Consider the following 11,081-nt stretch of genomic DNA (forward strand, 5'->3'; position numbering starts at 1 on the left):
ATCCCACCCACAGGCTGGGCTGGGATTTCTCCAGCTAGCTGATGTGACTGATGCAATTTCATTTTGACCTAAAAACCATTTCAAAAGAAGAGGCAGATTTTCTGAAAAACTCTCTGCCCAGCTCTGTGGGACGATGTTATTTGCCTGCTTTAAGATGTAGTCAGTCCTGAGTTTCTGGCTCTCTCCAGCTCTGATTTCTTTTAAAGACCTTTGAACCTTCCATTCAAAATGCTGCCAAAAGCAGATTTAACCAGCATGAAAAATACTCCCACAAATTCTCCCTATTTTACTTCTTGGAGTCCTTGGGAAAAAAGATCAAATTCAACAGGGCGTGGTGACACTTTCTGGCATCTCAGACTTTGTGGAACTGCAGTGCTGAGAGTGTTTCGTCCCTTGCATGTCAGAGCTCAGCTGGTTTTTGCTGTGGGGCTGTCCTGGTGGCTTTGCCTGCACTCTGCACAACTGGAGCTTAAATACATTTACAGGACAGGACTCTACTTGCCCTTCAAAACGCATCCCTGTGCCCCAGTGCTACAAAATCATTGAGGAGCTAAACTCTCACTGGCATCTCTGGAAGAACAATGAAATAGCTGCTACTGAACACAGAAGACCAAGTGTCTGATTATGCTTGGAGAAAGGCTTCCAGGCAGGCTCGAACGGGAGAGCTGGGGCACTGAAAGAGAATTTCCCTTTGCAGTGAGAAATGATTCCCAGATGGTACAGGTCAGCTTGTTTCTTTTTGGAAAATGTGGGTCTGAATCTGGAATGTCACTTGAAATTCATGAGCATCCATTGCTTCGATGATTTGCATAAAATTCAAAGCCAGGGTGCGATGGGAAAATGAGATTTTGTCTTCATGGTTGCTTGACCCCAGTAAAGGCAGCTTGTCCTGAAGCTGAAGAACGGGTTCAGATCAGATGTTAGAGCAGAATGAATGTAATGGGATTAAAGGTGGGGCTGCCAACAAGAAAGAGGGAATTGTCACTTTAGGCTCCCACACTCCTCTCCCCTCGGCTCGTTATCCACAGGGTATGCGAGCGCCGCGAAGGCCACTTGAAAATCGCTCCCTTTCCTTCCTGGCCTGGTTGGTGGTGTGGAGGAGCCGAGGGTTGGGGCTCCAAACCCAGAGGCAGATGTGGCATTTTCACCTGTCTGCTTGGATCAACTCTGCTAGCCTCTGGGTTCAAGCTGAAAGAGGGAAAGTCAAAGTTAAATATATGGAAGAAATTCCTCCCTGTGAGCGTGGGGAGGCCCTGCAATGGATTTCCCAGAGAAGCTGTGGCTGCCCCTGGATCCCTGGCAGTGCCCAAGGCCAGACTAGGATATCCCCTGGGACAGTGGAAGGTGGCCCTGCCCATGGCAGCGGGTGGAACAAGACAGTTTATGAGATCCTTTCTATCCCAACCTCTCTGATAATCCAATGTTTTAGACTCTATGAATTTACGAAAGACTCTGGGAGCGACACTGTGCAAGATTTGACCTCCATCCATCCCAAACGCACATTTCCGGCTTTTTTCTCTCCAAAATACCCTGATCTACATGGACATCTTCAAGCAGGCAGCAGCAAACATGGGTTTTGCAATAGCTGGGAGTTGAGGACAGGGATGATTAAAGGTTTTCTCCCAGAAATGCAAGAGCTGCCAGGCTGCTTTTGTCCCCCGGGGAGCTGGCTGGTGTTTGGTGTGCAGGTATTGCTTTGCAGGGAGGTGATCAACATAAATTATGAGCTGTTGGGGCACTGAAAGCTTCTTGTTTGGATGTTTCTGCTTGGTATTTACATAGAAATGAGATGGAGCCCGAGTCATGTTCATGGAGCAGAAAAGATGAAGATGTTTCCAAAAACATTTTTAGGGGGGTGAGTTTTGCTTTCTCACCAAGGCTGACCCACTTGGCTTTCACCACCCCCCAGCCACTGTGGCATTTATTAAAATACAATTAGTGCTCTGCTCCCTGTTGATCACATCCAATAAACCACGAGGGGAGCCCGAATGCCCCATGCTGGGAGAGCAGCAGAGGCCGGAGCGCATCCCATGGTGGGTTCATCCCCATCCCAGCAGCAAGGACAGACTGAGTCTGGGATGGGGACTGAGCTCATCCTCCAGCCCAGGAGAGGTCGAGGGAAAGAAGCCCTGAGCCAGCAGGGAAGTCTTGGAAGTGGAGTGGGACATCAGGGAATAAATGGCAGCACCTGGTTCTCGGTGAGCCTTTCAAGGGCAGATGAACCTGCCCACACCCTGGGCCTTCCCAGGCTGGACGAGGACAGAGGGATTTCTCCAAGGATGATGCAGAGCAGAGCTGGCTCAGGGGCCGTGGGCTGTGCCATGGGGAGCTGTGGGAAGGGAGGAGCTGCAGGGCCGCTTGGTTTTCCCGTGATTCCAGCTGTGCATCCGGCTGGGTTGAGTTGGCACCACGGCAAGATCCTCACAGCCAAGTCATAGAGACCCATCAGTGGGTCACTGTCCAGGGGAACTGGGAAGGCTGCAGAACTCAGGGAGCATTGGGATAACAGTCAAGCATCTGGTGGGATTTTTGGGGTGTCCTGTGCAGGGTCAGGACTTGGATTAGATGATTCTTGTGGGTCCCTTCCCACCCAGGATATTCCATGGTTCTACGACCCTCATAGAGAAAGGGGAGAGGGCGATGTGATTTCTCCTAAATCCCAGTTTCCTAAAATTGTGGGAGAGGGTTTTCCCTCCCTGGAAGGGATGATGGAGGGGCATGTCCAGCCACAGGTCCAGCCCCTGCTCTTTGTGTGAGTTCACATATTTTAAGGAAGGTGAGGGCTAAGGAAGGAGCCCCTGGTGCTGCATTTTGGGAAGCTGCACTTTCCTCTTACTTTCTTCTAAAATCAACCCACTCTCATGGGGGGGTTTCACAGGTGTGGTGTAGGATTATTTTCCTGTTACTCCCTGAGCTGGTTCTCACTGATTTCTTTAAACAAGTGCCTGGCTGCCTTTTTGTTCAGTCTCCAGAGATCCCAGACACTGTGAGAGATCCCAAGCAAACTGCTTATCCCACGGATGGTTAAAGAGCCTCATTCCAGACTTCCTTGTGGCCACACTGATCATTGGATGGAATAAAGGTATGCAAAGGTGCTTCAGGAAGGAGAGCAGACAAAAACTTCTTGAAGCTCCAAACTCCACCCATTTGGAGACTCAGGTTTGAGGAAACTTCTATGATTTGCAATATCAGGGAGGGAAATAAAGCCCAGGCAGTGCAGCATGAATTATGCATGGCGTTTATTGAAGGTACAGCTGAAAGTCTGGAGTAAGCGAAGGGTAATAACTCTGTTCACTTACACATTAAAAGCTTTAATTCCGTCTATTACACACAGGAAAAACAACGCATGCATTTAACTACAGAAATATAAGGTGCTCGTCGGGGCATAATTAAAATCTGCTCTACCAAACACGGTGTAGCAACCTGGACCAATTTACATAAGCATTCCCAACCCTCTCGTAAACAGGAAAAATTGGATTTTTCTGCTGTCATTAAAGAAGTTAAATTACAGCTGCAGCTTCGTCTCAGACAATTAAATTGTGGCTTCTCTGAAGTTGGGATGACCAAATTTTTCATCCTTTTGCAATAGCTGCATTAGTCTCTGCTGGAAAGGGGTCGAGCAGGGAAGGGTGATTGAAAAGCCAAGATGATGTGTGGAGACAGGAATGGTCTCTGAAATGAAAATCTCACCTGGCTGAGGGGGGCAGGGGGGCGTTTCCCCCAAGAAAGACATCAGAGAGAGGGTGGGGTTTGTCGGGCAAAGGGTTTAGGCAGAGCGATGTCCTAGCGCATGGTTGTGTGATCCCTGTGGCTGTCAGAGGGAGAGGGAATACTGTTTTATTGCAGAAATGCTGATTATTATAAAATCTGCCGTGTCGGGCCCCGCCGGTCTCTACCGGCTCGTCCTGACCACGCGCACGGATGTGCTGAACCTGTTCCCGCAGACCCCCGGGGGCCCGGGGATGAGCACGGGCCCGGCGCCGCACTGCTCCACCCCTGCGCACACCACGTTGCCCAGGTTGCCCAGGTTGCCCAGGTTGCCCATCCCGGGGGCGCACTGGACCCCGTCCACCCCGGTGAGCACTTCCCTCCCCACGCAGCTGACCGCGCTTCTGGCCCCGAATCCTGCCCCGACCTTGGGGACACAATCCACGCTCCGGGTGCTGAACCCGGCGTTGCCGAAGGACGAGACCATGCCCAGCCCCGCGCCGGCCCCTCCGGTCTTGACGGTGCATTTGCCTCCGATTCCAGACAGGGATCGGCACTCCCCGACCGTGCCCCCGCCGCTGACCACGGCTGCGGGGGAAAAACAGGCTCGGTTACGCCCAGAGCAGTGAAAACCCGGCTTCAAAGGAGGGTTACAAGCTTAAAAGGCTTGTAAGGAAACGACGGGGGGTTCATTAACTCACCTACGCTCACAGGGTTGCCAGTGCATATCCTGCCAAGGAAAGAAACGTCTCAGAGGTGGATTTAGGGACATATTCTGCAAACACGCAGGCAAGCAGAGCCCAGCCACTGCCTCCTTAGAAACCTGACAGGTCCTTCAGCCCCTTAGGTGCACCGGGGTGAGAGGTGCTTGTTCAAATTGCCCACCAAAGCACTGCAGGGTTGGGTCCCGAATTCCATGGTCATACTGATATCCCATCCTCTTTTTGGATGAGAGGATGATCACCTCCTACACCCATGGGGATAGAAAAGGGGCCCTGCTCCCCTCTGTACCCCTGGGTGCAACATTGCTTTTCCCTCCCCTTGCCTTTTGCTGACCCTCCTTACAAGGTGCATCCAGGGCTGCTCCTACCTGCTCTCTTCTCCCTCCAGCAGCGTCCTGTAAGTGGCAATCTCAATGTCCAGGGCCAGCTTGACATTGAGCAGCTCCTGGTAGTCCCTGAGCAGACAGGCCATCTTGTCCTTGGCCTGCTGCAGAGCTGTCTGCAGGTCAACCAGCTTCTGGCGGGCATCCTTGAGGGCGCAGTCCCCCCGTTGCTCAGCATCACAGATGGCCGTCTGCAGGGCTGAGATCTGGGGACAGCCACAGGAGGACATTCCCACAAAGTTTCAGTATAGTAAAGTAAAGCAAAGCCTATCCAGTCCCATCTCCTGCCATGGGCAGGGCCACCTTCCACTAGCCCAGGCTGCTCCAAACCACATCCAACCTGGCCCCAGACACTTCCAGCCACAATTTCTCTGGGCAAGAGGGAAGTCGGGGTGATATTAAGGGGTATCTCCACAGGGTTGCTCATGTGACCCCTTACTTCCCAGCCAGGAAGTGCCAGAGAGCCAAGATTTAGGCTGGATTTGTGGTGGCCAAGCTTTTTGGGATGAAGGTGATGGGATCTGTTGGCTGCAACCGGGTGGGAGCCCACAGCAAACACTGATTCTGGCACAGCCAAACCAATGCACTTCTTATTTGTGAGGTGAGATCTGCTTTTTAGTGTGCATGACCAGCAGATGAGAAGTTAAAACAGATCTAATCTGGGGTGGGGGGTTCTTTGCAGCTCCACAGGGTGGGAGCTGGTAGGACGATGCCCTTTGACGGAGGAGCTGAGCTCCCAGCTGGATCCATCCCTTGGTCCTACCTGTTTCTTCACGTTGTCCGACTCACACTGCAGCTTCTGGATCATCCTGTTGAGCTCGGCAATCTCGCTCTGGTTATTCCTCAGGTCATCACAGAACTTGCCCCGGCTGCTGTGGAGCTCCTCCAGCTGTTGCACAGGAAGAGGATGATGTCAATGCACCCAAATCTCCCCTTCTCAGGCCCCCTACCTTCCCAGGAAGATGGAAATCTCTGGAGCTGCACGGGGGTCAGTGCCCCCGGGGCACCACCCAGCCACGGCCTCAGCACAGACAAGGCGACAGCCTCAGGTGAGTCCTGGACTTGCTGATCTTGGAGGTCTTTTCCAGTCTTAGGGTTCTATGATTTGCCCTTTGGGAAGTGGGGATGCACCTGAGGGTGCACAAAGGGGACATCTCTGAACGCCCTGATCTGCTCTGCTTGTACCGAAATGTCTCAAACCACACTTTGAAGGTTGGCTTGGGTTTGGGTTTGGGTTTTTTGGCACTTTCTATAGCAAACTGCAGCTAGTACACAATGTGGAGTGGGTTAAAGTTGCATCATGGAGGACGGGAATGGTCTCAGAAATGGTCTCAGAAACGGTCTCAGAAATGGTCTGTCATGAAAATTCATGGAATACTCACCCTGGTTTGGTAGAAAGCCTCCACCTCGGCCTTGCTCTTCTGGGCGATCTCCTCATAGCAGCACTCCACGCTTTTGATGATGCCCTCCATGTCCAGGTCCCGGCTGTTGTCCATTTGCACGATGACAGAGGTGTCACACAGCTGACAGTCCAGCTGAGCTCTCTCCTGCAGGACCAGAGCGTCAGTCCCATTCCCTCAACCAGCCCCAGCCAGGCCAATGGCAACCCCAGCAAGGGAGGTCTGGTTGGAGGAGGTTCTCCCATGACCTCCCAACATGGGGTTCTCCAGCTGGGTGACTCGTGTCCAGCAAGACCTGGCAGCTGGGACCTGTTTTGGTGGCACAACGTGGGATGGCTGTGTGCAGCTCCCGAAGGAAGGGCGGGGAATCCTGCTGGAGCAACCCACTCCTGCATTCCTGGCTGTGCCAGTGCTCTGCTGGACTGGGAATCCCTCGGGCCTGGCTTCTTTGGGCCCCACTGCCCCCAGTTAAAGGGGTTTAGCTCAAAAAGGTGTCAGTGCAAAGTGTCCCCTGTGTGTTTTGTTAAAAACTCACGGAATTTTAGACAGAAGTGATATTTTCATAAAAATATTTTGACTAATGTAAAAAGAACAAGAGCTAAAAATATTCGGCCAACCCAGGGATGGTTTGGATTAGAATTTGAGAGGTTTTCAGGCAAAAACCCCTTTGTGGGCAGCAAAGTAGGAGACAACCAAGACCCCCTTTGCCTTCCCAAAGTAGGTGCAACAGTGTTGTTATCAAATACATCTAAAGACAGAGTTCTGGGCTGCAATTCCAGGATTTTCAGGAAGAACACCTTTCCCTGCACTCTTGGTGTAAGACTTGGGTGGGGAGGGCAGGAGATGATGCCTCCCCCAGGGAGCAGATTGGGCTCTTACCTCAGCGTAGATGCACTTCAGGAACTCCAGCTGCTGCCGCAGGAGACCCACCCTCACCTCCAGCTCCTCCTTGGTCAGGTAGAGACAATCCACATCCTGGAGAGATACCAGGAATTAGGTGAAAAGAGGTGAAGGAGCGACTGTGGCAAACCCCAGGTTTTCTTTAGATTTGGAGAAACCCCACTACTTCCAGCCCTCAGCACTATCTGGGTTTGGGCTGCATGTGCTGAAAACCTCAGAGAGGCCCTCCAGATTCCTTGGGTTGCCTCATTTTTGGGCCATCAGGCTGTGCCATGGTGCCAGGACCCCCCACTTCTCCCACGGGCCTCACGCCCAGGGTTTGGCTACCCCCAGCTGCTCCTGACTCACCTTCTTGAGCACCACGAACTCATTCTCTGCCGCCGTGCGCTTGTTGATCTCATCTTCGTACCTGCAGGAAAGTGGAGTGGGGGGATGCTGAGCCCTGGGGGTCCCGTCTCCATCACCCAACCAGCCAGTGCAGACCATGGAAAATGAGATTTCTCTTTGCACCTCATTTTTTATCACTATTTTTGCTTCGTTGCTGTTTCTTACCCCCTCACTGGGATTTATTCATCTGTTTTAGCCACACCAGCGGCTTGGGTGGCTGAAGCCAGAGGAAAATCCAGCCAAACCACCAGAAATGCAAAGCTGGAGGCTTGGATTGCTGCTTCCAGCTCTGCTGCTTTGTGAGATGTTTTTCCAGAGCATGCAGGACTCTGCTCAGAGTGTTTCTGGGGAGACTGTGGCCAAAATGCCCCAGGGGAAGGTCAGGAGCTTGAGCAACCTGCGAAACTCCAGGGTGCAGTGGGGAGCACAGTCAGGGCATAATGACTCAGTAATTGGGACCTGGAAGAACTTTCACAAGATGCTGATTCTGTGACTTGGACCTGCTCGGTGGTGGCTCAGCAAGAAAAAACACCTGAGACGATGAACTCTGGGGAAAGGTTGATCCAGTGACCTGGTTTGTGGCTTAGCAGAGTACACAGGGAGATTTTTAGGAGTATCTGCAGCTTAGATTAGAAAAAGAAATTCCCACATTCCCTCTGGGAAGAGAGAATGTATCCCAACATGATGTGGGTAAAGAGTGGGGTGGAGAAATTTGGCTGAGGGTTTTGTGGGAATGGATGGCACTGGGGAAGATACAGGCACAGCTGACGGGGGAAACTTGATATGGCAAACCACAGGGCTGTGCAGGAGGCCGAGGAAAACTGGTTTCCTATCCTGCTCCCTAAAGAAACTGGGGTTGAAAACCTCTCCCAGTCCAGCACCAGCATCTCCCAGTGCAGCACTGGGTGTCCAGTGCAGGAAACTCGCCCAGTACTGCGGAGCCTTGCCCTGTGCCCCAGTTTTTGGATCCATGCAGTGCAATTCCCGTAGATTCACACTCAGGAACACCCCCAGGCCAGCAGTGTCTGGGTCTGCTGCTTCCCTGTGTGTGACTTACTTGCACTTGAACTCCTGGACCAGGTCCCGCAGGCACCGCTCCTCATTCTCCAGCCGCTCACGCTCCCCCATCACACACTCCAGCTGCTTCCTCAGGTTGCAGATGAAGTTCTCAAACACAGGCTCCAAGTTTCTCCGGGAAGCTGGGAGCACATACTGCTGCAGCAGCTCCCACTTGGTGGTCAGCACCTTGTTCTGCTGCTCTAGCAGCCGCACCTGGGCAGGGAAGAGATGGGAGAGTCAGGCCCTCCTGTGCCAGGGTTTCTCCACTTCCCAAAGGGAAAAGTGAAAATCAAATCAGAATTGCAAATGGCCAGGTGCTGCTGTCTCAGGGGGTTGAATGGGACCGGCATCTTCTCTGAGCTAAACTGGTCCCACCCAGGACTCGAATCTCAGGCTGAGCAACATCAGTGCCTTCACTCTGTGCTGAGGCCAGTCCTGGGTTCAACCAACGCTGGTTCAGCCAGACACCTCCCCTTCTCCCCCAGAACCGGATCCTTGGCCTCCTGACAGGCCCAGGGCAGTAACAAGTCTTTCTCAGCACTAAAAGCTCCATCCAGGACCTCATTTGGATGTATCTGATCTAAACTCCAATCATGGATACTTATCATGCCTTTCACTGCTAGATTAAAGGGCTCTCTAAGACCTTGATGGGTCATGAATAAGTCATATTACAAATGGGAGGAAGCAGGAGTTGCTGCTCCTGGGTGGATTCAGTCTTTCCAGTTGCAGAACAACTCTCCAGGAAAATCAAGATCAGATCAGACAGAGCAGATTTTCTTTGCTGCTTGAAAAATTCTTTCCCATAACAGCTCTCTAAACAGTCGTGAAAACCCTTAAACATAGCCAAGAAAACAATGATAAATTACATCTTTTTAGGAACTCACCAAATCATTTCATTCACAGAGTAGAGGGACAGAGAAATTAAAATAGTTCCTCCCGTTTTAGTTAAATTCATCCTTCCACATCACCTTCATGAAACACAAACTATTTTAAGAATGCAGAAGTCCTTTGGAGTTTATAGGTTTGTAAGAGCAACATCAGGTTATACACTTGGATTAAAATCTCCTATCCTTCTGTGTCTCCATCTCATCACTCACAGGTTTGCATTTACTGTGTCCTTGGAGCTGCTCCTGACTGAGCTCTTTAGCAGGTTGGTGACCATCCAAAGGTACAACACTGGTGGTGTTGCCTTGGTGCAGGGCTTAAATCCAGAGGGTCTCCAGGCCAGGACCACCATGGTTCATCAGAAATGTTTAAATACCAGGGTACCAGGAGAAAGAGCTCCCAATGTTGTCTCTGGGGACATGCAGCCCTGGGAGCTGAGGGACGCGGGGCAGGGAAAGTGGGCTCTCACCTTGTCGATGAAACAGGCGAACTGGTTGTTGAGGTTCTTGATCTGCTCCTTCTCGTGGGTCCGCACTTGGCACTCCTCAGGGTCCACGCCCACGCACAGGGGCTTGAGGAGCTCGGGGTGGATGCTGACGCCGCGAATCCCCTCGGACCTCCCTCCGCCGAGGCCGATGCTGATGCCACCGCCGTAGCCCCCCACGGCCACGCCATCCCCCAGGCCTCTGTAGCTGCCCAGGCCCCCGAAGCTCGCACAGTTCCCAAAGCCCACGACGGTGCCAAAGCGGCCCCCGCCGTAAGCGACACCGCAGCGCCCAACGCCAGCACCGCCGTAGACGCCACTGCGGCAGCTCCCACCGAAGGAAATCCTTTGCCCTCTGCCCAGGTCACAGACGCTGCGGCTGCTGAAGCCGCCGATCCCACACCTCCGTCCCACGGGCTGGCACACGGAGGCCGAGCTGCTGTTGGCCCTGCCCAGGCCGCAGACGGCAGATGCCGAGGAGAAGCCTCGTCTTCCCAGGATGGAGCCAGAGGTGTAGCACTGTCGGCTCATGGTGGCTGGGGTGGGCGGGCAGTAACGGCGACGCGGAGGAGCAAGAGAGGAGCAGGGACTGGAAGAAGGAGATCTCCTTTAGCTCCTCTGAGGCAGAGCCCTTCTCCTTATATACATTTCAGGAGGTGCCTCAGATGCAAAAATTTAATTTATCCACTGGGTTTGGTCTGCCTGGCAGCAAGGAATGGATTCCAACATTTTAAACCCACAGCAAACACTTCTATCTCATATGAAATAATGTGGAAATTAAAATAAACTGCTTTGCTTGCAAGCTTCAGTTTCAGGACTTATATTTTACTTAATTAATCTGCTTCCTTATTGTGTAATTATAGTTTAGCAAAATAATTCAAGGGGGTTTTATTCATGGCTTGTTTACGGTTTGGTTTCACCACAGCGTTTAATTACGTTTCAGGACCTCCTGCAAAATGTCGTGGCGATGCCGCCCCTTCCAGGGTCCGTGGCCAGCTCCGGGCAGGCTGTTGGGCAATGACCGCTGGTGACAGGGAGAGGGAAGGCGGATCCATCCCAGCTCAGCACTGACGTTGCTGGGAGTGTTCTCGTAAGCATTTATTCCTTCCTCTTGTGGGGATGGCTGTGGCTCTCGGAGAGAATTCAGGTGCTG

General features: G+C 52.3%; 1 protein-coding gene across 1 annotated transcript; it reads right to left on the reverse strand.

Moving 5' to 3' along the window:
* Positions 1-3,222: 3,222 nt before the first annotated feature.
* Positions 3,223-10,549, reverse strand: LOC125337738 (keratin, type II cytoskeletal 4-like). The gene is made up of 9 exons (XM_048327803.1): positions 9,914-10,549; positions 8,558-8,772; positions 7,462-7,522; positions 7,093-7,188; positions 6,196-6,360; positions 5,577-5,702; positions 4,799-5,019; positions 4,410-4,438; positions 3,223-4,296 (listed from the first exon to the last, which is right to left on the reverse strand). Exons 1-9 carry the CDS (start codon positions 10,457-10,459, stop codon positions 3,893-3,895), a joined length of 1,863 nt encoding a protein of 620 aa, XP_048183760.1. The 5' UTR covers positions 10,460-10,549; the 3' UTR covers positions 3,223-3,892.
* Positions 10,550-11,081: the final 532 nt, after the last annotated feature.

Source organism: Corvus hawaiiensis, chromosome 24 (assembly GCF_020740725.1).
Source record: "Corvus hawaiiensis isolate bCorHaw1 chromosome 24, bCorHaw1.pri.cur, whole genome shotgun sequence".
In the NCBI taxonomy this organism is placed as follows: Eukaryota; Metazoa; Chordata; class Aves; order Passeriformes; family Corvidae; genus Corvus; species Corvus hawaiiensis.